The following is a 27,792-nucleotide window of genomic DNA, read 5'->3' as shown; positions in this document are numbered from 1 at the left end:
GAGTTTGAAAAACTTGCCAGCTTTTTCCTGCATTTGCTACAGCTGTAGTTTTTTATTTCCGTTAGTTTTTTCTGAATTAGTATAATACTGAATTATGGTTGAACCATGTATTTCTGCAGCTCAAGGAGCCATGTCAGGTTTTTTGGACCTTGATGTGAAGAAATACATGCTCCTCAGCACATAAGGTAAGGGAAATGTTAAGGTATTTATTTTAAAGTTTTTTCTCAAGTCTTAGTGGAGGGAGATGGTGCTGCCTTCTGCATTTCACCTGTTCAATAACCCACAGCTGGTAATCACTACACCCTATCCAGTACTACTTAGCTCACAAAGTAGAGCTGGAGCTGATGTGGGTTTTTTTGCCATTCTGTGGATAGGCTGCCTTACAGTGTGTGAGCTGATACTGAAAGTAGCTTGGCATTTATGTTACACTGCTTCTTCCTCTTTTCTTGGCTTCTTCAGAGCCAAAATGACAAATCAGACAGGTGCCATTGGAATATCATAAATGTACTGACTGCTGCATCTTGCTGGAGTCGGGTGTGCCTGCTGTTGTAGCACTGAGCTTCTCACCCCCTGGGAAAATCCTCCAACTTCCAAGATTTTGAATGATTATGCTAAACAAGAAAGCTGGGCCTTATTTTGAATTGTTGCCTTTCAGAATGCAGAGTAAAAGCTAGAACTACACCATTTCCCTGTCACCATGACAGTAATAAAGGCACTCTTAGAGCAACTGGTATCTGCCTGCATTACACAGCAAAGTCAAATTTAGACCCTAAGTCTAAATAAAATACTTGTACAAGTACTTTGTTGGTAAATTAAAATTATCTAATGCTAAAAGTATGTAAATCTTGTTTCCCCATCGTGTATGGGAAGCTCTGAGATTATTTTATGAGTCATTAAATACTTGTAAGAGCTTCCTTGGAGAAGAGCCCTTACTATGACTTGTATTAAGACTGTTGATGTTAAATCACCTTTTGAAGTTGTGTGTATGGTGCAGCTTGCTAGGCAAAACTCACTTTTGTGTACTGAAAATCAGTTTCTTTAGAGGCATGTTTTAACTCAGTAGATTTTTCTTTCTTTGCTGAAAGTTCCTTCTAATCCTGGGGAAAGTGAAGAACTCAAATTTTAAGGCTGGCAGAAGACTGAGACAAGCTTGGCTTATGTAGTGAGGTAGTCTGTCAAGCAGTCTAGTGCAGAGCTAAATTTCTCAAGACTCATTCTGTATGTGGAGCAAAGTCGCACAATTTTTCTCAAGGGTTGAGTCCATGTTGCACAGTTGTTAAAAATACGTACAACAATAAGAGAATTTTAAGTCCATTTTCTTATTGCTCACTGGTAGACCTGAAACTATCTTTTAAAGATGCTTAGATAATTTTGTCAAGGTAGACCTGAGATAAGACTACAAGAGGCAGCCAGCAGTTCCTCTTCTGTAACTGAGAAAGGGAAACTACACTAAGTGCTCCTTGCAGTGTTGTATTTCAGTGGAAAACCCAAGAGGGGGAGAGAATTGCCTTGCAGCTGCCAGCTTCATTGACATTCAGCCATAGGATTGTTCAGGTGCTTGTTAGGAAAGGGTGTTGCTTAAAGGGTTGCCTGCTGGTATTTTAAATTAGCTTCAGTGGGAAAAATGTATTAAAATTCATTTAAAAGGTCAACTTTGTCATTGATAACTGCTTTGTGCATAATGCCTGGTACATTTTCCGAAGGTTGAGATGGAGCAATGGTACTTTTGATGGATTTGCACTTCCATTGCAAGGAAAGTCCAAAAGGGGTACCCATTTTGAACTTAGGTAACTCCAGACCCATCAGTAAACCCCAAAGTGCTCTGTAAAACATGGATTATGCATATGCTGCTTGTGTATATTTTATGAAGGAGAAAACATACTTTCTTGCTGGTTTTGGAGCTGAGATGAGCTTTCTGGTTTAAAGTATATATAAATTTGGAGTAACTACTGCATTTGCACACGGTGTTTGTATCAGGTTGTACTACAGATGAAATGTGCTGACGCTCACTGATACTTGCAGAAATGTCTGTTGCATATCATTTTAAAATGGGCTGTAATAATACAAATACTTGTAACTCATTTACATTTTTACATAGAAATGATGTAGTTCGCAGTGGAAACAATAAACATCCTGCTTTTTTATAGCAAATATGAGTACCTTGGGTAGATGAGCTTAATAGCTGCATGGTGTTGTTACAGAATTTTTGTTTGAATTTGTAACTCAGTGCTAGGGAGAAAGATACTGCTAGCAGAAAATTCTTGGCTAAGCAGATGTTCTGGTGTCTAAAAGTAGATTTTATTCTTTTGGGATTAATTTGCTCATGTAATTTTTCATCATTGATCATTTAATGCTGTTGCTGGCTTTTGGGTTGTTTTTTTTCCTTTCAAGTTGCTGACAAGTATACTTGGCCAGTTTTGTACCTGAAAGCTAAATTAAAAGCAAAGATGGCCTGAATGTCACTACATTTTGGGCTCAATGGGATATTCTGTTTTAAGTAGCATAGCTGTAATTTTCATTACTACCTGAATCACTCAATCATTTGATAAAATTGCAGAGTATCACTGCATGGCCCTAGAAATTAACTTGTTGTAGTTTCACTGAGCTGTTACTCTCCCCAACTGACAGTACTAAAACAAGAAGGCAAGGTTACCTGTCTGCTTTAAATTTTTGAAAAATACCTCACTTTCTGCTCGCCTTTTCCACTGTCGAAGGAGCTCTCTGCCTCCCTGCTCAGAGCAGTATAATTATAAAGCTACTATAAAATTTTCATTTTTTAGTACAGTGGAGATGTGTGCCCAAAGGGTAGACAGAGATTTGTAATACCTGTGTGGATTATGGGAGAATTTCCGATTGCTCGCCTTACTGCTGAGGTCAGTATGGTGGTGGGACCACTTGAGATACAGATTATTCCAAAATACTTTTTTCAAGTAAACTACCTTTGTGACTTAATCATCTTTGTCTTGCTTGCAGCAAGAAAAATTTCTGAGAGGATTATCCTGGGAAGTAAGGGTAGGAAGTCTGCATACACCTAATGGGAAAGGGAAATGAAAGGTCCTGTAACATTTTTTGCATGCTTAACTTCCCTTGGAGACCACGCACAGGACTGTACCCTCAGCTTTTCACTGGGAGACGTGTTCTAGACTTTGGAGGTTGAAAGTGAAATCCACAGTTGTTTATCCTGGCTTGTTTTCTGGTTGCAAGGAGTAAGTACACTCTGCATGCAGACAGACCTCTGCTGTGTCAAGGCTGCTCAGATTAACTGTGCAGCTGGAATGTATTTTTTTCCACATCACTTGTGTAGATGTTGCTCTACCGGTTCTCTGGTTCTGCCTCTCCAGATTCTTACTGGCTACTGACCACAAATGATGCATTCATAAAATTGAAAGCAAAGTGAATAAAGTGACTGTAGCCTGTGATGCCTTTAATCCACAATATATTTATTATGTAACCCTCAAACCCCCAAGGTGTATGTGCATATGTACATACATTGCTTCAGGTATGATAGGCAATGCATACTTTACCATGGCTGTTCTTTAATTTTGCTGCCTGCTTCAAATGCCATTTGGTAATTTTCAGGAGCTCACTTAACAACTGTGTGGAACAGCAAAGGGACAGGGGTTAGTAGAGTATCTGTGGATGGTCCTAGGAAAACCTGTCTTTTGACAGGTTTATTCTTGCCATCTGTCAGGTGGCCTAGAAAGGGGTAGAAGAAAGGGGGAGATAGGAATGGACCTGCATCAAAAAGAGGAAAACTTTAAACAAAGTATTGCAGGTTGACTGTGGGCAAATGAAGCAAAGAAGATACAGAAGACCAGCAACATGAAGCAGACCAAAATACATGGAATGCTGAATGAGGATGAAAATAGTGAGGGAGAGTAGTGCTTGTATCTTCCATACCATCAAGAGTCTAGTAGTTGCTAGATGTTAAGGTATGGCCAACTGAAAAGTTATAAAGGCTTTCCTATATACTTACACTTCTTGATATAATTTCATTTACAGGGATTTTCTGAGTTGCTGTACTGCTTCTAATTGATATTTATAGCCATTTTTATTCCTATTTGATGCACTTCTCTCCCACCTTTCTCTGCTACAAGCATTCCCACTATCTTGTTAACTGCCTACTTCATTTTCAAATGTCTCAAATCTGTTGTTCTGCAGCACCTAAATAGTCCCAGTAGTTCAAAGCAGTAGCTTTCTGGCATATAAGCAGCTTCTCTTTGCTAATTCTGCTGCTCACTGTAGTATTTTACAGACTAAGAAATAATGAATGACTAACACTGTTAGGATTCCTGAGCAGACACTGTGACACTGGGATAAAGCCATCAGCAGCACCATTAGGTCTTTCAGAGCATTGTCCCTATAGAGCATTCTGTGTTTTAAAGACAGAATGGTGCTGCACAGTAATTTTGATTTAATCAGTAATTTTTATATAAAAGCCTTTTGTAAGGCTTTTATAATTGTAAAAGCCTTACAAAGCCTTATACAAATTATTCCATCTCAATGTGTGACAAACTTTCTGGAAGGCATCAGCAATATTTCTGAGCATTTCTTGCTTTGCTGCATTTACCTTGTTAAATATTATTTTAAAAAGAAACTAGTTTACAAAAATCATAGAGTGAATAGAGACAAAGTACTACTGCTGTTGGACTACCTCTTGCTTAGCTGGAAACCACAATTCTATTCCTTCCTTTGCAGCAGGAAAGCAAAACTGGAATCTGTCATTCTTGAGTCCTGCTTTCTTCATGAAAGCAAACTCTAAAGCTAAGAACATAATTTTGTACTTTAACACTGCTTTATTTTACAAAACAAGCAATTTATTAAATATAGCATCTGTCATTCTTCAGAAAGATACATGCAAAGAGGTAAGTTTCTTGTTCACATTATTATTTCTCCCTTGAAATAAGTTTGACTTTTTCCTGTCCTTTCAAAGGAACAGGACAAATTTCAGGTTTAGATGTGGTTCTAAATGAAGCCTTTAAATATTGTCTGTCTTCTCAGCACTACACATGATGGGAGTTAACAATTCTCAAACACTATTCTTTAGGCAGTGGCCTTTCAGTGATCAATTAATGTCTGAAATCTTGGTTATTTCATCTTTCACATCCTTGATCTCGGTTTGAACTCTTGTTAGATTGGCCAATTTCTCATTCAGTAAAGCAATTTCCTTCTCCCATTGCAAGACCTCCTCCACTAATCTTCCTATTCTCAGTGTTAGGTCATTTATTAAAGGCTCCAAGATGGCAAACTCCTTTTTAACTTTGTACATCTTAGGTTTTAAATCATTAGCAAATGTAACTGTCTTCAGAACTTTTGCTCTGTCACCTTCAAGATTCAAAAGTCTATTGGAATGCTTGTTAAAATCGCTCCTTAACTCAGACAGTGCTGTCTTGATTTGCTCGATTTTCCTTGCATTACTGGATGCCAGGCTTTGTATTTTCGTACTTCGGTCGATGCTACTGGTAAGGAGGTCACCTATGTTTTTTACTGTTGCTTTTTCACCTTTTTCCACTTTATCTTCTAGTGTTTGCAAAGAATCTGTCAGTGCAGTCATGTCCGAGACCAGGCCTGAAATGCGCCTTATGTCAGTTTTTACTGTCACAATTGTCAATGTTACATTTTTTGCTACAGAAGCTGTGTTCTGTTCAGCACTTGAAACTGCATGAAAAAGGCTTGTTAAATTCTTCTCCAGTTCTTCTTGTTTTTTAATTATGCTGCTAGACCATGTTTTCATTGTATAAATATCTTCCTGCAGATATTTAATGTGAGAAATTATTTGAAGATCTTCCAGCTGTTTCATTAAGTTCCAAGTCTTTTCACACTAGAAGGATACAAAAATATTTCTAGCTTAACAAGTCAATATCAAAATTCAAGCTATACTTCAATGAAATATCCTACTATTCTGACATTCAATTTGAGTGCAAACTCTGTTTCTAGGAAATCAATTTCTATTACAACACAACCAGGTTTTTTTTTTCTTGTCAGTATACATAATAAATGTTAGTACTTCTATTACAACAAAAAAATAACAAGAAGGTGCTAATATGACTTTCCAAGGTGACCTCTGAAAACACAAGTCATCAAATGGAATCTTCTTCCATAGATAAGAATTTTTAAGCCTCCATAAAAGCTATTTTAGTGAAGGAAATCTCATGCTACTGCTGGATTTTTGTCCTGATTTGCTAGTTCATGCTTTTATATTTATTTTCTTATGATTGGTTCTTGGTTTTCAAATTTGAGAGGAGGAAAGGAAATTATCTAAGTGAAACTATCCAGTTCAATCCCCAATAAGTCAGGGTAGAACTTGGAGAGAAAAAAACCACCAAACAGGCAAACTGAAACACCTTCTATGAGGCTAGAATTAGTTTCATATAAATCCTTTTCTGGACATTAGTAGTAAAAAATCACAGAAACCAGTATTTTTAACTCTTCAATAGTGCTGGTCGTTCCTCAATAGCTCAGAACCGTTTTGCTCAAAAGCAAAGACCAGAATTTAGGTTGTGGAAAGTTGTGCTTGTTTCCTACTTAATGCCTCCAAGGATGAGGATTTCATGTTGAATCTCCTGCGCGTTCAGCTTTCCGTAGGGTTGAGGTTGATGAAAGAATAGGGATCACACCACTGTCACTCCCACCACCCTGCCTCAAAATGATACAAAGGAGAAACACTAGAACTGAAACACTGAAAAAAACCTGAAACTTGTGAAAAATATTTAAAAAGCATTTCTTTATATCATAGTTTTTCCTAATAGGACAGGGAACACTAAAGTATTTACTCTGCACCCTTTCTGGAGGAACAGTTTATGCATCAGGACAGGGAAATTCACTACAATATATTTTTATTTTGAATATCACTGTAAACAGAAATTTATACATAAGCAATAATTATATGAAACCAACACAGTTTTATAACATTGAGAAACACTGGTTTGATAGTCCCTTGAATGGACAGTGTTACTTGTTTAGTGAAGATTTCAGTGGAGTTCTAAAGAAATTAATGTACAAACCCAGACTAATTTAAATTAGGTCTGATTAAGTCATAAATGTGTTCATACTGTTTCTACTAAGTAACCTCCTTCCCAGAGAAATACAAAATTATCGAGCCATTAAGTCTGCAGACAATTTGTGTTGTCCCTGAGATCCAAATTTCAATGAATATCTACCAGGCCTACTAGGTAGTATTAGATCATGTGTAAGTAGGTCTGTGGGTAAACTGGATATTCCCTGCTCCCAAGCACATAACTCCACTGATTTCATTAATTACTTTTGCAGCTCTTGGTTCAGCAAACTTTGGGAAACAATGTCAGTGTCATTGTTAATTTTTTTTCTTTTCAAAAGCAAAGCAATACAAGATGTATCATGTAAAGCCTAACAAAGAGCATCCTACAGAAGAAAACGTTAAAAGGTTAAAATTTGTCTCTAAAGCACCAAAATGCCCCCCCACACACACCAAAAATAAAACCAAACCAGGTGCTATGTAAATGCCAACGTATAGAAACCAGAACAATACAAGGTTCTCAGCAGGTTTCCTCTAAGGGTGTTTTATCTAAGCTTCAGCTATTAAAAATGTACTCAGTGCTTTCCTGCAGCACAAAACCATTATGGTGTACAACACTTTAAAAGAAAGGTACAGCTATCTCAGCTGAGAAATAAGTGAATAAGTTCACTGTGTTACAAGTCAATGGAAAATAATACACAAAGTACCAACAAAAGAAACTAAGTAGTGAAAGCTAAATACAAACTAAAAATATGAACTTTTTTCCCTTAAATCTAAATACTTGGCTTCAAATTATTTTTAATAAAAAAAGATCTTTTAATAAATAAACTGAAAATAATCTTTAATTTAAGAAAATATTCCTTTCCTTCTTTACCAAAGTATTACTCTCTTGCTCTCTACCCTCTTTCTCAACCTTTCAAGCTGTTCCAATGATCTTCAGATCAATGACAGTCCATCAGCTATCCCTGACATAGATTTAAATCACATTATTTATAGAAAAGTGCTTTTTTATCAATGAAAAACCTAAGGCCAAATTCACTTATCCCCATTCTGGTCATTTTCTAAGTGAAAGCTTTCTAAAGTTACTTCTTCTGCTTTTGAAGATACTGCTGTGTCAGGCCCTGTTTCTAGAACAGCTAGTTCATGCTGCATTTTGATCAAGCTGCCATTGGACTGGAGGCCTTCAAGAGCCTTCTGCATGGCCACTGTATCAGACACAGTTTTCAGCATGTCATTTTCCACAGCATACAGCTGTGTCTTCAAGTCCTCTATCTTTTTCTCCATACCAAGCAAGTCACTTGACAGCCTAAGAATAGAGTGAATAGCATTTTCAATTGTTGGCAAATGGGTCTTGCACTCCTCAATTTTAGGTTCGTAGTTTGCAAGTTTCTGATTCAGGTCCGTGTCCTTGGCTACCAGACTATTCTGTTCTTCTTCTAGCTTTTCAACTGACTTTGCATCCAAGTTCAACTTTTGTTCAACTCTAGAGAATTCATCATCTTCCTGCTTTTTTAGTGTTCTGATATTTCTGGCTGTACTGTCCTCCAAATCTTTTACCCTTTCTGCAAGGGATTTAATTCTTTGGTCAACTTCATTGATTTTGGAAGTAACTTCTGTATGTATGAACTTTGCTTCAGATTTTAAACCACTAGCATTTGTGTTCATTTCATCCAGACTTCTTCTCCAGGAATTTGTTACATTTTGGAACTTCTCATTAATGCTCTGCAACTTTAAAGATAGAATCTGTTCATTGTTCTGAATATCATTTATGGTGTTATGAAGAGAAGACATTTCCTGCCCAAACTCAGTCATCACAGAGATGGATGAGGCAGCTTCTCGCAGGATACTTTCAGAAGACTCAAGCTGCATTTAAAAGTAAGAACAGAAAACTCTTTCCATTTATTAAGAGGTAATAAAGTCCCTTAAAAACCACTGTACTTGTTACAAAGCTCCTCCATGGTGCGTTTCCATGTTTCATCTTTAAAATATTGTTGATTAACCTAGCATTAAACAGTCATGGAAAAAAGCTATGTCTGTTGTTGAACTTCTATAGCATATATGCAATTTTCTACGTTTGGGGGTTTTTTGTGTCCAAAATACAGTAAATCTCATGCAACATTCTGCAATCTGAAGTATAGGATATAAATATCCAAATTACATCATGTATAAATGACATTATTCTGAGATCAGTGCTGAAACAAAATCACTGGCATGAGCCATGCTGTGCTACCATCCTTATTGTAAGGTATCAGGGCTAATTCAGCAACCAGCACAGCTTTTCTAATTGGTAATGTCACACGTGGCAATGTCTTTTCTCATTACTATTGTAGTTTCTTATCACTTTATTATGTCTTCATATCATTAGACCAGGTCTGCTAGATAAAAATGCTGGTAAATTTTCTTCAAATCAGTGTACATTAGAATTGCACACAAGAGAGGACTGGTAAAATGAAATGTGCATGGATGTAAGTTCTTCAAAATGGTTTAGTTTCTAAAAAATGATACTGAGGCACAGCTACTGTATTCACATACTGTAACAATGGCATGGATTGACATGCTTTGTCACATGAAATAGTCTCTAAATGCCTCTTCACAGGCAAATAAAACACATTCTGAAAACTTGTTTTAAAACAGGCAGTTAAATTAACAAAATAACAATGAAGTAAGCAATGACAAATATTCACCAAAGATCATCCAATTAAGATGTTAATGATTACCTTCTCAGAAATTAAGTTTACTTTATTTCCCACATCCATGATTTTTTCAGCTTCTTGATGTAAAAAATTGTACTTTCTTTCCAGATCAGCAAATTGACCCGACCGCTGAAATAGAAACCTGCAAATTTCAAGTAAATGAACAGAAAACATAACTTCTCAATTAGTATATATAAAGTATTCCATGACTTGATTCACAGAAAATTGTTACTGGAGGGATTTGTGTTCACAAAATATGCTAGATCAATACATGGCCAAAATAAAAAAAAAAATTGATCTGTCTTGATACTGGAGTTATCTTCTAAAAGAGGTATGACAGCAAGGAGGCATCCATAGATGTCTTGGCTGTTACACTGCATGCTAAGGTAACTAAGGCACTGATGCTGCTAAGATATTTTAAAACATCTTTAACAAAGGTATTTGACCTTTACTTAAAGACTCCACCTGATGAATGGTTTATTACGCTGCTGAGCAAATTATTTACAGAAAACTCTATTTCATCTCTTCTGTCCAATTACTTATTGCCTGCCAAACTTCCTGTCAGCCTAAGCTGCTCTCCAAACTTAGATGCAGTCTCCAAAGCAGATATTTAGAATACATGAGCAAGGCACCTTCAGGGTGATGTAACAGCTGGAGCTTGTACAGTAACTCACTGCACACCCATGTTTCCATTCCTGTCAATACTGCTACTCTTTCCTGGATCCTTCTGCCTCTAACAAGTTTCTCTAGACACAGCCCAAGCCCTGTTAATATGTAAATCATAAAGCCCACAAAATACAAAAGAAAATACTAAAATCCTCTTTAGAGAGTTACCTACCAGCTCACCACCAGGCAAACAGTAAGGGAAATGATACTCAAACTTGTCCTTGAGTCCATCCAAAAGGAACTGTGATTACTGCTGCTCCTGGGACTTGCCAGCTTCTCATAATTACTGTGTTTCTCAGCCTTCTGTGAACCTTCACTGGTCTTGGATGAAGAAATACCTTTTTTCCTTGGCTTAACTTCAGACATTTTGTGGTTTTAAAAAGCAGAAGCAAAGGAGAGATCTAGGAAAAAAAAAAACAACAACAGAAAGGACTGGTTTTTACTTCTTACATTTTACTTTTAAATATCCTCAATAAAGTTTAAGTTCACAAATACACCTCTAAACATGTTTCTTTTGGTGTTCACTATACTTCCTAGTTATGTGAACTTTTGTAAAGTATCATAACACTTTCATTTGCTTTCTATACTACAGAGCACTGCTTTCATATTTTGTCCAACTGAACTAACTTTCCAAGCTTAAGCTAATTTCATCTTTCCATAAATATTCTGTCTGCTGTAGAAAAGGCTAAGTTAAATGTATTTAAAATTACAAGGATTAAAAGTGTATTTCTTTCTGTAGCTGAGGACTGTGACAATTTCATCAGCAATTTCACTGATGAACTTGTGTTTTACCTGTAGATTTGAAAAAGAATTATTACCTACACCGCACTAAAAGGGGAAAGCTAATTTTTCAGTTTAAAAAATAAAATTGCAAATCAAGCTTTAATTTAGTAGTTCTATTGTAATGATTTCATATCATCTGTAAAATCGCAAATGTTGGTTAACAAAAAGTCATGACAGAAAAATTCAGAAGATTCATGAAATCATGCCTCTAGAAAAAAAAAAACCCTGTAACTTCCTCTTGATAAAATTAAGGTCAGAATAGATTGAGGCAATATGAATCTCTAGCTCACATTTTAATCATCCAAGTGAAGTACAGAGTGTAGTTTTTAAGCCTAAGATCTTCCACCATACTGCTCAAAATAGACTTGATCCTTGGCAGAGTTGCTTTAGCCTAATTTGAGACCAAACTATTGTGCTGGTTTTTTGGATCACTTTGCAGCTCTGCTTAGTCACATATCAAAATATAAATATTTGGAGATACTTACATAGTCATGTACAGGGGTAACAGGCATTGTTTAAAATCTAATCTGTCATGCAGGTAGCTTAGAGCTGTTTGAGCCACTGTACTAGGAAGCACGCTGTGAGGTTGAAGCATGGAGGGAAAAAAGTTTTCCATTTCCAAAAAATCCCACAAAAAAACCAAAACCCCAAAGAAAACCAAGCAAAAAAAGCCACCACAACAGAAAAACTGTATTTTGAAGCTTTTAAAACATCTTTGGGTTCGACAGCACATACCATGAAGGTAAAGTGGAGAAGAAAAAAGAGCTCTGAATGGTAGTTAGGGAAAGAGTTTCACAGAGAAAAGCTCTGCTTTGAAAGGACGGCTGCAGCGCGCAGCCCGGCGCTGTACAGGGGACGAGCCGCAGCTCCCCAGAGACCCTTCCGGACCGGTCTGCTCCCCCAAAGTGACCGAGTGCCCCCTCCGCTCCCCCAAAGGGACCGAGTGCCCCCTCCGCTCCCCCAAAGGGACCGACTGCCCCCTCCCCTCCCCCCAGAGTGACCCACATCCCCTCCGCTCCCCCCAGAGTGATCCACATTCCCTCTACTCCCCCCAGAGTGACCCACATCTCCTCCTGACCCACATCCCCTCCAAGCCCGCCCTGCAGGACGCCCCCAGCCCCGGCAGTGCCTCCCCATCTCCCGTCCCTGCGGCCGCTGTCCCGTACCCGCCGCGCCGCTCCGGCCTCAGCTGTGGGGGCGGAGGCGGGCAGGGCCGCCCTGCCCCGCAGGCTCCACGTTTACAGGCCCCGGGGCCCCTCCCCTGCCCGCGGTCGGTGCATCCCGCCCGGTGCGCCACGTCCGGGGCCCGCCCGCCGCGGGCAGCGATCCCGGCACGCACAGCCGGGGCTCGGCGGCTCCGCGCCGGCGCGGGAGGCAGCGCGGGGCTTTGTTCGGCGGCGGCAGGCAGCGAGCGGGCTGGCCTGGGCCGGGCTGGGCTGGGCCGGGCCGGGCTGGCCCTTCCCCGCCCAGGCCCGGAAGGAGGAAGCGCTGCCGGCACCGCCTTCCCGGGAGCTGCGGGGCAGAGGCTACGCCTCGGGGCTCGGCTCGGGGCCGGCGCCGCCGGGGCTCCGCGCTGCCCGCCAGGTGAGCGGTGTACCGCAGGGACGGACCGGACCGGACCGGACCGGACCGCGGGGGTGCCGCCGGGGCAGGGTAGGGGTCGGCGGGCGGGCGGTCTGAGCGCCTCGGTTTCTGTTTCGTTGGCGGCTGGCACCAGCGGCACGGTGTGAGCTAACGCTTTGTTTTGCATGTTTGTGGAGCGATTTCTTCCGTATTTGCCTCGCGTGTGGCAGTGTTATTGTCATTATTATCCGGTTTTCGACCAGGGAGCTTTAGCGTCTCCTTTCCTTCGCGGTGCGGTGGGATAAATGCTTTCTTAAGTATGTAATTTTTAGTGAAAATAGGAAATTCTGTCGGCACAGCGGAAGAGGCACTCCATCACGGGCTTATCCACAGGCAGCTGTTCTATATCTACCCAGCTCCTGCAGGAGAGAGTGCCGGAAAAAGCGAACGCTTCTGCAGGCACCTGCATGGGTGCTTTGTGGAGGAGTTTGGACTTGTTTATGGATCTTTGCTGGCAGGAGTGTGATCAGAGAGGGCATTTTGATCAATTGGGACTCTCGGAGTCGCTGATCAGTTCTGGGAAACCTTCATGCCGTAGTCAATAGCTTTCACCCGTTTTCTTCAGACATTCGGTTTTTTATGATATGGAGGAAGAATGCGAGTTTGAAGTTGTGTGTCCAAATGCTGATAAAGGAAGGTATAGCGCACTCAGTGGCAGTGTTGGGTGCTCCCTCTTCCATCATATGTCAACATCCAAGTGTCCTTGTATGGAGTCTTGAACTTGGAGACAACAATGCATCTATCCTGTGCGATGAGACCAGTCCTCTTTCTCCTCCTGTTGTCCCAACCATATGATCTAAGGATTAAAAAAAAAAAAATTGAAAGATGTAGTGAGCAGGGAGAGGACCTTTCAATAGAGACATTTAGCAAGGTGCTAGTACATAAGAAGCTTGTAGTCTTTGGTTTTGTAGTTCTGAAAGTGTTCGTAAACATAAATTCATAGGAATGGGGAAAAGAATTTCTATTTTCAGAATTAGCTGTGCTTTGCTACTCTTTCTGATTTTAATACCAAAATTTATAAGCTGTTCTAAAACTTCTTTCCTCATGCTTGTGAGTTATGTTCCCAGTCTGACTTGACTTCACCCCCTCTCCCTGCTCTTTTTCACCCTGAAGAAATATGGATATCAAGAGTAGAAACTATTTGCTTACGAATCGTCAAGCACTGGAAAATGACATCAAGACTTCTTATATTATGGATCGCATGATTTCTGATGAAGTACTGACATTACAGGAAGAGGAGAAAGTGAGGCAACAGGTAGAATTATCACTCACTGCTATTTCACTTCCTAGTTTGCTCACATATTTTACCTGTATTTTATCCTTTATAAAATAGTATTTTCTGACTATCTAATTCCTGGCTTTGTCAAAGTCTAGCACACAGTTTTTGTTGCTATTAATAATGTTAAGGGCTTGGTAAGCTAAAGGCTATTTTTATCACTATAAATAGTCTATAATTTACAGAGTGATATATTAAATTATTTCTGAGGTTGCTTAGTTTTGTATAATACCTCTTCTATTTTTTTTTTTCCTAGAATACACGGAAGGAGCGAGCAGCTATGCTAATAAACATTATTCTTACAAAAGATAATAATTCATATAGGTCCTTTTATAATGCACTGCTCCATGAAGGGTACAGAGATCTTGCTGCACTTCTTCAGGATGGCATCCCTGCTGTCTCGTCTGGTAACAGAAAGAGTTCAATGGATGGAATGACTTCCTACGGTCAGTGTAACTGCAGCAATCCCTGTGCTTGAGTGTGAACAAAAGCTGTCTTTTTTATTCATTTGAAAGTGACTGTGTGTAGTACCTGTTCCAATGAAAAAGGAGCAGTTGGTGCACTTGTTTGTTTTGGTAGTGTAGCAACTATGTCCATTTCATCTAAATATGACAGGAGAGCTACAACAGTTACAATTTCTATAGGTCGTCTTGAAAGTGTTTATATTGAAAAATGCTGATTTTAAAAGGCAGGAGAACTGATGCTCTTATGGTTTTCACTCACAACAAAAATTTTACAAGTTAGAGAAAGGAAGACTCTCATTTGTACCTATTAAAAGAAAAACTTGTAGCCTCAAAAATTCTGATATTTATCTAGAAGATTAATCTGGAATCTCTCAACCTACACTGATATAGTTGATTATTGACTAGTTGATCTAATTATTAGGTTACTTAATTCTTTCCACCAGATCTTTTAGTTACCCTATATAAGTTCCATAACTTATACCTGCATTTTCATCAGGATCATCTTTGACTGACATGAAATAAATTTGTAGTTTCTAAGGGGCAGAACCTGCTAACTGCATATGACTAACTGCCATATTTACTGGCACTCTGCATTTAATAAGTGTCAAAGGCATGTGGAGTTCAAGGCTATGTTAGATAATCAAAGTTTATCAGTTATGTCACTCCATATGGCCACAAAGTGGGCAGATGAAGTGCACATTTCCCTTCCTCTTATGCTTTACCTCTTTCAAGTCATGCAATCTCAGCTTAAATCAATGGAAGTCTTGCTTGGGCCCTGGTGCTGTGCTGTGACCTGCCAAGGAAAGGCCCTACACAGCATCCTTTCTTTTCTGCTGCATCCACGGTGTGGTGACTTCTGGCTGAGAAAGTGACTTCTTTGTTGGGTATAGTGATGTTGAGCTCCTGTGTTTGCCACAGTTTCCATGGGAGATGTTAATTCTCTTTACACTTCTAGGGATTAATGTAACAAGCTTTCGTCGTGCAGTTATTAATTTGAACATTGTTTTAGATAGGAGGCTAGTTACATACTAAGTAATTTATTTCTAAATAACAATATTTTTTAGATTTTGGTATTTTGAGTCCAGCAGGTTTTAGGGCATTTTTATGGGACATGAGGTGGGGAGGGAGCCCACTAGTTTTGGGTGAAGAGTTGTTTGGCTGAGTTTGAAAAGAGCTTATGTTTTATTTTGATGTTTCTTGTTCTTAACTTTAGTGAAGACCATTCTCTGCGAAGGGGGCGTACCACAGAGACCAGTTGTGTTTGTCACTCGACCAAAACTGGTAGATGCTATTAAAAAGAAACTGTATTGCTTGGGAAGTGACCCAGGTTGGGTCACAGTTTATGGAATGGCAGGCTGTGGGAAGACTGTTTCAACAGCAGAAGCTTTAAGGGATCCTCAGCTCTTGGAAGGTACTTTCAGAAAAACATCTGTATTTTTATAAATATCACTGTGGATATACACATATTGGACATGTATGGTGCAATATCATATGTCACCTTGGAAGTGTTTTGGATTTCTAAATTTCTTAGGTGATTCTGAAATATTTGCTTGCAACATACAACTTTCATAACCATTTCCTGGTTTAGGACCACTAAGTATTCTATTAATTTTTAGAAAAAGGTTTGGAATAGCTTTTCACCTTAGAATCTGCATTGATTTATGAGAGTAGATGCATCCTTAATTAACTTGAAATTGTTATTTCTGTTAGTGCAAAATAATATATCTAGTTGTATTCCTTTTGGGCATTGCTTGTAAGGTCTTCAGACTCCTCTCCTTGCTATGTGAGTTTAAAAAAATCTTGCTCTAACTTTTGCATAGATTTCAATAGTGAAAGGCGTTTGTGGGTGATTAGTATTGCCTTAGCTTAAAGTAGGTCATAGAAGCAACTGTTTAATGGCATTTTTTCTATTTTATTTATTTTTCCTTGCACAGGACACTAGGAGGATAAAGTAGGACTTGGCATTAAAGGAAATAATGATGTAGGGATAGATGCTATAGCATCCTCTGCTGATTCTTCTAGATGTCTCCTTGATCACTGTTTCAGGGTGTTTTTTACACCCCAGGCTCTGAACTCTTGCAGTGCTACACAGTTAAAAATGTAAATGGTAGCAGGAAGATGGATGCAGTAGGGGCTGTGGAGGGATGGGAAGGAAGATGTGTAGAAAGGAGGGACAACAGCATCAGTGATGGTGTGGAAATTCTGTGGGTACTTGCCCTACAGAATCTACTCCTTTAAAAATAAACAGTAGTTTTGTAGAACCACCCTTTGGTGTTAATAGTAGAGTTGCAGGGATGGCTTGCAACAGATTTTAGAGGTTTGTTGACTTACTACTGTAAGTTGGTATAAAATATTTAAAATTATTTAAAATGTACAGCATGATTAATACTGCTTTTCTTTTTAGATTGCTTTCCAGGAGGAGTTCACTGGATCTCTGTTGGGAAGCAGGACAAAGCAGGGCTGCTGATAAAACTTCAGAATCTCTGCAGTAGGTTGGAACATGACTCCACTCTTTCACAAAGGCCACCACTGAACATTGAGGAGGCTAAAGATCGTCTTCGTTTGCTGATGTTGCGCAAATACCCCAGGTGATGTCAGTAAAATCAAATACTATTCTTTCAACTGATAAAACTTTGCAGAGTAACTTTGGTCCAATCACCTGAGCTGTCTGTGTTGTGGTTACATGTGTCTACACATGTCTACATTTTTGGGTTTTTAACCAACTTCCTCACTTGGGCTAATAAGACTTCTATTTACAAAATATGCTAACCAGCTGTGCAGGAGTCATGTTTGCTTGAAAAAGCAAATAGTGAAATAATGAAGGATGGGTTTGAATAGTGAAAGATAGGAACAAACAACTGGAAATAAGGATTTCTCTAACTTTCAGTGTTCTCACTGTGTGTGTAGACCACTTTATTGATATGTGAGGATCATACAGTAGAAAAAAGGGTGCAGAAAATTCTTCCTTTCCAGAACAGATAGTGTCTTTAGAAAGTCCTTGGTCTAGAGGTATCAAAATGAAATCAGGTTTTCACGATGTGACTAATTATTGCCAAGAAACCAGTGTCTTTCTCAGTCACTGCACTGCTTTTTTCACCTTTGAGCAATAGTTTTTGTTATTTGCTGAGGATTTAATTACTCTCTGGGAAAATTTGTACTAAACTAAATGCGCCTGCTTGTTAGTGAGTTATCTTGGGAATAATGCTCCATCCTTGTGATCTTTGTGGATGACATACTGGCATTTCTGCACAGGAAGAAAAATAAAAATATTTAATTTGAAGAAAAGATATGGGAAATATTGACAGGTACTCCAAAAGAAATCTATCAGCTGAAAGTGCACTTTTCCTTGAGGGATGTGAAGTGGTTGTCTCCACTGACACATTTCCGTTGTTATTCCTTGTTTATTAACAAACAAAAGAAAACAAAACTCTTTAATGCAGAAGTGGGCATGGCAGGAAATAGAGGGGAACGTGCCTGGGAGTAAGGTTCATAGAGGGTCCACGTGTATGGGAAACAAAGCTTCACTGCAGCTTGGGAAGAAGCTGGTTCTGTTTCTCTGGTTCTGGAATTCTCTTTGGCAGCAAGAAGTCACTTTAGCTATACCTGGATTCAGACAGCCAACCCAGTACATCTCTTGGGGATAAAGTATTAGACAAAGAATTCAAATTTTGAAGCCAGTATGTTTCTTGGGATTAAATTATTAGTCAAATGAAAACTGGAAACTATGGTGTAGTTTAGAATAAGAAATTACAGAATTTAATCTCCTGTGATTGTTTTCACAGGGTTTTGTTTGTTTGGGGTGTGTTTTTGTTTGTTTTGGTTTCTCTTTGTTAAAAGGTTTTTAAAATAATCCTAATTAGAATTTAAGTTTTGTTGGTGTGACTGGAAGAGAAAAATCACTGGTGCCTAATGAATGGGAGAACTTTGAAGTGCTCAGGTTAATTAAAAACATATAATCAGGATGTAATTCATGTCACCCATCATATTTTCAATTGTGGAAGTGCCACAAAACGAGGCCTTCACGGCTATGCTAGTATTCTTGTGAACCCTCTGATTTTTCAAAAGGTTATTAATAGAGGAGTTGTATAAAAATGAGATAGGAGTGTCCAAGACTTAAATGTATCTTTGAGAATGTGGTCTGGTGTGTATGCACTTCTTTAAGGAGGATAAAATCCTTATTTACAGGCTTTGATGGCGTAAGAGCCGCTTAGCTGAACAAAAACACGGACGTTTTGTCGTGCTTCAGTGAGAATTGGACAACTTAACCAGTAACGAGTGGAGTGGAAAATTCCATCCCTTAAAAAGCAAGCAAAGTAAATGTAAACAATTTGTAGGATTAGGTGTCAATAGCTAAAACTCGCTGAAGGCAAGTAACTGTTATTTGTTTTCATACATCTGCTTGCCAGCTGGTCTTTTTGACTTCTTGCTCCCTCAAACCCCGTCTTTTAAACACAGTTTTCAGTAACTTCTCTGTTATATATAGGCAGGTGTAGGGAAGTCTACTGTACATTATTCTGGTGAGATTCCATGTAGGAACCTACAAATGTGGCTGGCCATATGATTGGAGTATGTAGTCAGTAGGAAATATCATTTATGTAAGAGCCTTGCCATTCAAGACAATTGCTTCACAAGAGGGTTAGTCTCATACAGCTTTCCAAAGATACAAGAACAAAATCGAAAACTCTTGAGTCAAAAGGAAACTTAAATGCTTTCCCACAAAGCTCATCACTAACCTGTGTCAGAGTTATTTAGTTTTATACAACTCTTTTCTCAATTTATGATACTTAGCGACTTAAAACCAGTAAATATTTCTGGTTTTCCTGGTGTCTACTAATGGAAATGTTTCCCAAAACATTGTTTGCACTTCAGTTGTAGCTATGAAATAATAAATGGTAAATACCTTTTTGAGATAACTGCATTCAGCTTCTTGCACAGTGTTTAATCATAGAATCACCAAGATTGGAAGAGACCTTCAAGATCATCAAGTCCAGCCATCAACCCAGCACCACCATAATCACCTCAGCCATATCCCCTAAGTGCCACATCCAGACACTTCTTGAATGCTTCCAGAGACAATGACTCCACTGCCTCCCTTGGCAGCTTATTCCACTGCTTAACCACTCTTTCACAGAAAATTATTTTCTCTGATATCTAATCTGAACTGCCCTGTTGCAATTTAAGGCCATTTCCTCTCATATGTCCCCTTGAGACATGGCAAAGAACCATCTCCCACCTGGCTACAACCTCCTTTCAGGTCATAAAGATTGATAAGGTCTTCCCTGAGCCATCTTTTCTCCAGACTAAACAACCCCAGCTCCCTCAGCTGTGCCTCTTAAAACATTTTCTAGACCCTTTACCAGCTTTGTTACTGTTCTGTGGACATACTATTAAGATATTCTGCATACTAATATTAAATTATGAAAATTTGTTTTCTTTATTAGAATGCAATACTTTATTTTAGCATTAATAGTTGATCTGAAGTATTTCTTCTCTCACTAGATCTCTTTTGGTCCTGGATGACATTTGGGATTCCTGGGTGTTAAAAGCATTCGATAATCAATGTCAGGTACTGATCACAAGCAGGGACAGGAGTGTAACAGATGCTGTGGCTGGTAAGGAACACTTTCCTCTCCTGCACCACAGACTTTGTGTGTCTGTGTCTGCAGTTTGTTCTTGTGAGCTTTCAAAAGAATCTGATAGAATCTGTCTATCAATCTGTGCACAAGTGGCAAGGTTTTAGAATTCTGCTTTGAAAAACTTTATGCTCTTTGTGAAAGAAGTGTTGTATGTTATCCCAAAAGTTAGACGTTTACATTGATGAGTGTAGTAATTCTCAACAGAAGAAATTAACCTCTGTGACACTGGTGCTGTTAGACTGATGATCTCTACACTATTCACCAGTGACTGCTCGTAATGCATTTGTAGTTATTAGCTTATAGTCTGCTTTTTTTTCTGTGTATGTGTCTCTAATGCAAACTGATTCTGATAAGTAGAATTTATACTCTTCTTAGTCCTATAAAATACTATGCAAAAAATCATGAAGCTTTGCTCCAGATTTTGCTTGGGAAATACTTTGAATTCCATTTGTTTTCTTACATTAGTTGAAATTTTTTCCATGTTTCTGTTTCTAGGCAATAAATATGAGGTTCATGTGGAAAGTGGACTAGCACATGAGAAAGGACTGGAGATTTTATCCCTGTTTGTGAATATGAAAATATCAGAACTTCCAGAACAAGCTAACACTCTTGTAAGAGAATGCAAAGGTATTCTAGTTGCTCTTTGTCATACAATTTACCACTGAATGTCTTTTTTTTTTTTTTTTTTCTTCTATATTTTGACTTAAAAATAGAGACGGGAACATCCTTTAATACTATATATGTTAAGTAAAATACAAGGGCTTGTTAAATATTTTGGGTTTTTTTTAAGCTTAGCAGAAGTCTCATGTTGAGTTTTGGGTAGTTTTCCTCAGTATATTTTCTCTGCACCACAATTACACTTAAATCTGGGGAGTTTACAAATGTCTACATGGAGTGCTTATTTTATTTATCTATGCTCCACACCTCAAGAATTTAATCAGTGTATTAGGAACATGACCTGTTTCAGTCATATGACCATCAACTGTTGGATTGTGTTCCTTGATGACCACTAAATTTGATTTAATCTTTTCCTTCAGGTTCTCCTCTAGTGATATCCTTGATAGGTGCATTACTCCGAGACTTCCCGAGCCGCTGGGAATACTATCTCAGGCAGCTGCAGAATAAGCAGTTTAGAAGAATAAGAAAATCTTCCTCCTATGATTACGAAGCTCTTGATGAAGCAATGTCCATAAGTGTTGAGCAGCTGGATGACAATTACAAAGACTACTATAAAGACCTCTCTATCCTCCCAAAAGATGTTAAAGTACCTACTAAGGTAATAAAAGCAGTGCAGAAACCTTGTGATTTTTGGTGAGATACAAACAACAACCTTAAAGAATTCTCAAAATTTGTAATTGTCATGTATAACTTCTACAGTATGTAACTTAATAATAATTACTAGATTGGGTAGATTTGTTACATTACTGCATCATGACTTGAATTGTTAGTAGTGAAACCAAAATAATCATAACTGAATAAACACATTCATACAGTTTATCAATGCTCTGACTCCATGATTTCAGAAGGCTGAAGAAATGCCTTATTAAGCTACGTTATATTACACTAATACTATATTATAACTCTACTAAAGAGATACTATACTGAAAAGATACTACTAAAGAAAAACCTGTGACTGTCTCCTGGCAGTCACGACAAAGCTTTGACCCAATTGGCCAGTCAATCCAAACAACCATCACCAGAACCCAATTAACCAATCACTCTCAGAAAACAATCTCCATAACGCATTCCACGTGTGCCAAACAACAGGAGCAGCAAGTAGAGATTAGAATTGTTCTCTTATTTTCTTAGCTTCTTATTGCCTTCCCCAGGAAAAATCCTGGGAGAGAGAATTATGTCTCTCTCTGTTCAAAGAATGTGAATACCAGATAAGTTTAATCTGCATTCTGTATAATGTTCTTTAATTAGATTGTCATTGAGCTCACTGAAAGCTTGAAAACTGTTATGTGGAATTTGTCTCCTTTTATGGTCACCATAAGTCAGAATAAATAGACAAAAGATAGGTTGGCTTCTATTATCTGTCCAGTGGTCTGGTATGAAGGAATTGGTAACTTACTGAATTGGTTACCCTTTGTGTCTATATTTGTTAATATGCATTTTGTTGACAGTTAATTGCTAGCCTTTTATAATATTCATACAAATCATATTACAACTTGGTTCTGATTCTCTTTTCTGGTTTTGTGTAAATACTTTTTAGGTTCTCTGTATTCTTTGGGATATGGAAACTGAAGAAGTTGAAGATATACTACAGGAATTTGTTAACAAGTCACTGTTGTTCTGTGATCGTAATGGGAAGTCATTCCATTATTATTTACATGATCTTCAGCTTGACTTTCTCACAGAGAAGAACCGCAACCAGCTTCAGGTAGTGTGTCAACTGATACTTGCATTCAACTTTACTCTCCTAAGCTGGGCATCTTGCAGAAAATGTTCCTTTGTTTGTATCTTGAGTGGCTTCATAGCATAGGTCCAAATTAAATTTAACTTAAGGCTGAATAATTAAAAATACTAGTTTTCAGCTTGAAACTGTGGGAGTATTTCTTCATGGTTACATCTGCAGCTAAGAAACTAAACTGAGAGAAGACTCTATAACCATTATTTCTCTATCAGATGTTTCCAGCAGGAGATGTAATGTTCCACTGTTGGTTCCAAAGACATCAAGGCCCTGCCAGAATAAAAGACTACTTTAATGCAGAGAAATGCTTTTTGCTCCTTTTTTTTCAGTTTAAGGCAGGAAGATGACCTGTAAGTTGGGCTCAGTTTCAGTTCTGAAGTACAAGGCAGAAAGAGTAGGTATAAAGAAAAGGCAAGTTTTTTGTCTTGCTTTAGAAGGATCCTTTTTTGTTGTTATTGGCTACCCACATTTAAGATGAAGAGAGATTTGGTAGCTAATCTCAGTATGAGAAGGAGGATTAACAGCTTGCTTTTCTGTCCTTCAGTATACAGAGAATATTCCTGGAGAAGTCTTTAGCAGTGAATTAGGTTAGGTGTACAGTTTTTGGATGGTAAGCTTTCTTATTTCACTTGTTCATGTATTACAATTGAGAAATAATATTATTCTTAAATGCTATTTACAATGTAATAATAATAATACTTATAATTCCTCAGTGCCAAAAGTGTGTTTTTCTTCACTTTGCAGGAGCTACATAAAAACATAGTAAATCAGTACAAGAAATACTACAAGCTTAATACACCTGTTCTATCTCAAGAGGATTGCATGTACTGGTATAACTTTCTAGCATATCACATGGCAGGTGCCAAAATGCAGCAGGTGGGTTCTGACAGGTGTCCTGTGCTTCCCTTTTTTACTCACTTTTACCTCTGCTTTTCCCTCCAGACCTTCTCCCAGTTGAGCCTCTCTTCCCCTTGACTTTAGTCCACCTGGGTGAACACTCAACATAGAGGTCCTCATAATTGCTGTCCCTTACAAAAATTGCTTTATTTCTACCCTTTGTGTCTTGTCTTTTCAACAAGTGCTTGAGAAGATTTCCTATTTTATACCATAATGCTTGTGGTTTTCTTTTCCTTTTTAAGAAGCTTTAGTAAGTTTTCTCTAAACCTTTCTGAAAACCCAAGCTCTCTTTATTGTGTAATAATACAAGTAGATTGATTTCATCAGAGCATTTTATCAGTTAGTTACTTTTTTATCTTCAGAAGTCTTGTTTTCTTTTTCCTCTTATGTCATAGAGATTGGTGTAAAAATTCATTATCTGATTTCAATAGCAAAAATCCCCCATCAAGAGTTAGATGGGCAAGTCTCTTGTTTCCAGAATTGCCTTGGTACCTTAAAGAAATTGCTGTCATTTTTGCCAGCTACTCTTCTTCAGATATTGAGCTATTATGAGAAGTAAATAATGCAGAAAGATTAATAATTGGTAGTTTCACTTGAATTAGAGTTTCAAATGTCTTGAATCGTGTTTGGTCATGGTTGTTAATTGCTTTATTTCAGAAGTACCCAATGCTTTTCATTTGAGCTTCTTTCAAGATGGTTCATCTGACTTATCAAATAATACACTTAATGGATTTATCTCTTATAGGAACCTTCATAGTAAATGTTGGTTACAAGTCTAGATGTTTTGAATCATATTTATATCTTAGTATCTTCAGTTTCAGTGTGTTGTGAAAATGTTTTTTATAGCAACCTTTCTACATTCTGTAGAATTAACTTCTCAAAAGTCTTTAGCCTGGCTCATTGTGACTATATGCTTCCTAGAGTTTATATTCTATGTATCACTCATTTTTCATTATTTAGAAATGATTTCTACTTGTTGGAAGGCTAATAAAGCTAGGAGGTATTCCTTTTCTTTGTTTAACATTGATAATATTTTAATCCTTGTGGTATTTATTGATTTAAAATTAGAATATGCTTTACAGCTGTGCAGTGTTTCTGCTAAGCAGTTTTTTTGAGGAGATCTAAAGAAAACATTGGAGCAATACTTGTTAAAGATGGTCATCTAACTAATACGGATAAAGTTCAATGCTTTTTTTTACCTGGGTCTTTAATAATATTGACAGACCTTGTGTGCCCAGCCTCATGGTTTTGAGGACCATGAATGTGGAAACGGACTTTTCATTTGTGGGACAGATGTGAAATTGTAAGGGACTGGCTGGATCAGTTGAATGTTCACAAGTCCATATGATATGGTACAACCCAGAGCACTGAAGGAATGAAAGTATGTGATGGCAGGATGCCCTTGATCATTTACCAATGGTTTTAGGAGTTCCAGCATCTTTTAGGAAGATCAACAATCATTATTAGCAGTGATCTTCGCTAGACTGGACCACAAGAAGCTTTTCCAGAGTTAAGTAAACAGGTCTCGTGTGCTGCAGAAGTCAAGAATTGCTCTGTACCTCCATCTCCTGTCTGCCTAGCTGTATCAAGGAGCAGTTTGAAATAATAAACTTAGCCTTCTGTACACTGAATTTTTATAACTGAACAATTAAGATGCAGGAAACGGGAAATTGCCTAAGTTTTCAAACAGAGACAGTTGTACCGAAGTATATTAAATACCTAATGTATTTCCTGTGTTTTTCTTTTTCCCCCTAAGTAGATTCTGTTGTGAAACTTACACTCTGATCTTAAATTTGTATTTCTTTTAGGAGCTTTGTGATCTTATGTTTTCTTTGGATTGGATTAAAGCTAAAACAGAATTGGTGGGGCCTGCTCACCTGATTCATGAATATGTCGAATATAGTTCAGTCCTGGATCAAAAGGTATGATAATAAAAGGTAAATGATCAGTTGTTTCCAAATATAATTTTCTATTTTGTAATTGCATTTTGTTGGATGTATGTATATGGCAGGTATATAGAGCACTTATAGAACCAAAGCATGAAACCAATATTAAATTGAACTTTAACTTGGAGAAGATAAAAATGAAGGAAATTCAGTTTTCTGTTTGTTTTAACCTCAGTGTGTGAGTGGTTGGCCATGGAACTCAATAGCTTTAGTGATCAATACCTAGGGGTGAGTATGTAAGGTACTCTGCTTTTGAGGAGGTGTAGAATTATGCTGACCACTTGGAATAGTCTTTCTGATATATCACACTGCTTATTGAATAAATCACTATTGCTAGTATTATTTGTTTGAAATTTTTGATTTGTTTGAAATACTGTGCTTTCTGAATAGGATAATGAAATATTTCAATCTACTGTATGTATTTGTTAATATAACTTAATAGAAAAATAGAGCTAAGGGCTTCTGTAAGAATATTAGCTGTATAGAAATTTTAAAAAGCAAGGAAATCAATCCTAAGATTTATTTTTTTCTGTGTTATCAAATGTCTGCTCTGTATTTAGGATAGCACAGTGCGTGAGAATTTCCAGGAGTTTCTGTCCTTAAATGGGCACCTTCTTGGCCGGCAGCCCTTTCCTGACATCATCCAGCTGGGCCTTTGCCAGCCAGAGACATCAGAGGTGTATCAACAGGCCAAGCTACATGCTCAAAGGGAAACAGGAACGTTTTATCTGGAGTGGGTGTAAGTAGCTGCAGCCTGTCTGCTGATATGCTGATCCCTTGACCAAGGAAATAATTTAATGCACAACTAAATACCATGTATGGTAATAAAAGGATTTGTGTAAGAACTGCTGGGGTTTTCTCCTGGGGAAAGAAGGTGTAATAATTTTCAAGAACTTGTGGGAGAAGGGGAACCTGTGATATATGTAAGGTGACCACTCAGCAATAATTACATAAAAAGAAATTGAGTAAAATATTTACTTCTGTATTCAATTATTGTTCATTTTTAATAACAATGCAAAGATGACAATATGATACTTTGAATCTTCTTTAAATAGTGTTATTTTAAAGTTAGAATTGTAGTGCCAGTATTTGGTATGTTAGTGTATGTTTTTAGGTTTTAAAGTAAACTGTGACTTTAAAAAAGAGAGCATTTGTGCCAACTTGCAAAGTTTTATAAAGTAGCGAGATGGGAAATAGTAATCTCTACACAATCTTGAAACTTCTCCAATTTAAACAGTTCTTTGTTGTTACTGTATTTCTGGAAGTTGTTTAAGGAAAAGATATACAGATCTACACATTTTCCCCGCCTTGTCCAATAGTTAGTTGACCTCATAGCTCTCTTAGATTCTGTTTGATATTTCTCTTCTGACATTGGTAGTACTTGGTGCTTATAAAACAGAGTGACTCTGTGTCAAGCAATTATAGTACAAGCCTGGCAGATTAGTTCTCTCTTTGAATATTTGGTGATTTTATTTAGCAAAACTGCTTGGAAATTGCACAGTTCAGGAGTCAATATCTAGTTATTTCAGGACAGAGAGGTTTTTGGTCATTATCACCAAGTCATCTCATTACAGTGTCAGCTTTCTGTGTTAAGATCTGGCTAAACAGGATGATTGTGATTGCTACTAACTCTTAAGTTTTTGTTGAAGTGAGGCAAGAGTCATCTAAGGTGAGTTATATCCTGTACCTAATCTGTGATTAAAAAGTGGTGATAGTCACAGATCTTATTTAGCTATCTAGTGATAAGAATCAAGCCATTGTCATGGAAATTAAGGAAATTTGTGCAGATCTAAGCAAATATACTAGTTTTTTTTTAATATGCTTGAAAAGGAAGAGTTCTCCTTCAGGAGAACAAGAATTCTCAGGAGAAAGTCTACATTTGGAAATAGCATCTTTCAGATCATAAAACTGTTATCTTCCTTGGTCTCTAAGCTGGAACTGTTGGAGCACAATATAAACCTTTGAGTGAATGTTGGAATATCTGCTTCCTTTATTAGTTCAGCATGAAGGCTGGGTGTAGTGGCTTGGTTATTTTGTTTGTTTATAAAGCTTGCTGCTCAAGATGTGTGAAAAAGTGTTAATCTCCTTAGAGATGATTTTGAATAATACGAAGGCACTCAAATAATTGTCTTCCCCTGCAGAAATAAAAAATCCTTGAAAAATCTCTCCCGCCTGGTTGTTCGTCCACATAGGGATGCAGTTTACCATGCCTGCTTTTCTAAGGACAGACAAAGAATAGCATCATGTGGAGCTGATAAAACTCTTCAGGTAAGACACCTGTGAATGAGTCAAAAGAGATGCTGTTTACCATTTCAAAAACATTTAAACAGTCCTATCACTTTTCTTCTGTTGCTATGTGGCAATATTTGGATCTAGGTTGTAATTGGAGACAAATGATTGA

At 37.9% G+C, this 27,792-nt stretch overlaps 2 protein-coding genes across 4 annotated transcripts in view; one reads left to right on the top strand and one right to left on the bottom strand.

Moving 5' to 3' along the window:
- Positions 1 to 4,652: 4,652 nt before the first annotated feature.
- IKBIP (IKBKB interacting protein) lies at positions 4,653 to 12,558 on the bottom strand. 3 transcript variants are annotated; one of them, XM_058806144.1, is made up of 5 exons: positions 12,303 to 12,558; positions 11,622 to 11,714; positions 10,526 to 10,754; positions 9,712 to 9,829; positions 5,796 to 8,857 (listed from the first exon to the last, which is right to left on the bottom strand). In XM_058806144.1, exons 3-5 carry the CDS (start codon positions 10,717 to 10,719, stop codon positions 8,030 to 8,032), a joined length of 1,140 nt encoding a protein of 379 aa, XP_058662127.1. In that variant the 5' UTR covers positions 10,720 to 10,754; positions 11,622 to 11,714; positions 12,303 to 12,558; the 3' UTR covers positions 5,796 to 8,029. The 3 variants fall into 3 exon arrangements, with proteins under 3 accessions (XP_058662128.1, XP_058662127.1, XP_058662126.1); XM_058806145.1 differs by lacking the exon at positions 11,622 to 11,714 and having other exon boundaries at positions 4,653 to 5,821; XM_058806143.1 differs by lacking the exon at positions 11,622 to 11,714.
- The window catches only part of APAF1 (apoptotic peptidase activating factor 1), a 31,984-nt gene continuing 16,702 nt past the window's right edge, over positions 12,511 to 27,792 (top strand). Inside the window, exons 1-13 of the mRNA XM_058806142.1 lie at positions 12,511 to 12,720; positions 13,873 to 14,014; positions 14,292 to 14,481; positions 15,713 to 15,910; positions 16,904 to 17,087; positions 19,999 to 20,111; positions 20,631 to 20,762; positions 21,173 to 21,411; positions 22,351 to 22,518; positions 23,293 to 23,424; positions 25,254 to 25,367; positions 25,952 to 26,130; positions 27,533 to 27,659. Of these exons, the coding sequence (XP_058662125.1) occupies positions 13,877 to 14,014; positions 14,292 to 14,481; positions 15,713 to 15,910; positions 16,904 to 17,087; positions 19,999 to 20,111; positions 20,631 to 20,762; positions 21,173 to 21,411; positions 22,351 to 22,518; positions 23,293 to 23,424; positions 25,254 to 25,367; positions 25,952 to 26,130; positions 27,533 to 27,659 (1,914 nt within the window). The 5' untranslated portion in view covers positions 12,511 to 12,720; positions 13,873 to 13,876. The remainder of the gene's footprint in view (positions 12,721 to 13,872; positions 14,015 to 14,291; positions 14,482 to 15,712; positions 15,911 to 16,903; positions 17,088 to 19,998; positions 20,112 to 20,630; positions 20,763 to 21,172; positions 21,412 to 22,350; positions 22,519 to 23,292; positions 23,425 to 25,253; positions 25,368 to 25,951; positions 26,131 to 27,532; positions 27,660 to 27,792) is intronic.

Source organism: Ammospiza caudacuta, chromosome 5 (assembly GCF_027887145.1).
Source record: "Ammospiza caudacuta isolate bAmmCau1 chromosome 5, bAmmCau1.pri, whole genome shotgun sequence".
NCBI classification, from domain to species: Eukaryota; Metazoa; Chordata; class Aves; order Passeriformes; family Passerellidae; genus Ammospiza; species Ammospiza caudacuta.
This window is presented reverse-complemented; position numbering and strand designations above follow the sequence as displayed.

Coding starts and splice junctions, on each gene's coding strand:
- IKBIP (XM_058806144.1), bottom strand. CDS start 10,719: ATGTCTGAAGTTAAGCCAAGGAAAAAAGGTATTTCTTCATCCAAGACC. Junction 9,830..10,525: donor GTTTGCCTGGTGGTGAGCTG/GTAGGTAACTCT, acceptor TGAAATTTGCAG/GTTTCTATTTCAGCGGTCGG. Junction 8,858..9,711: donor TAAACTTAATTTCTGAGAAG/GTAATCATTAAC, acceptor TTTTAAATGCAG/CTTGAGTCTTCTGAAAGTAT.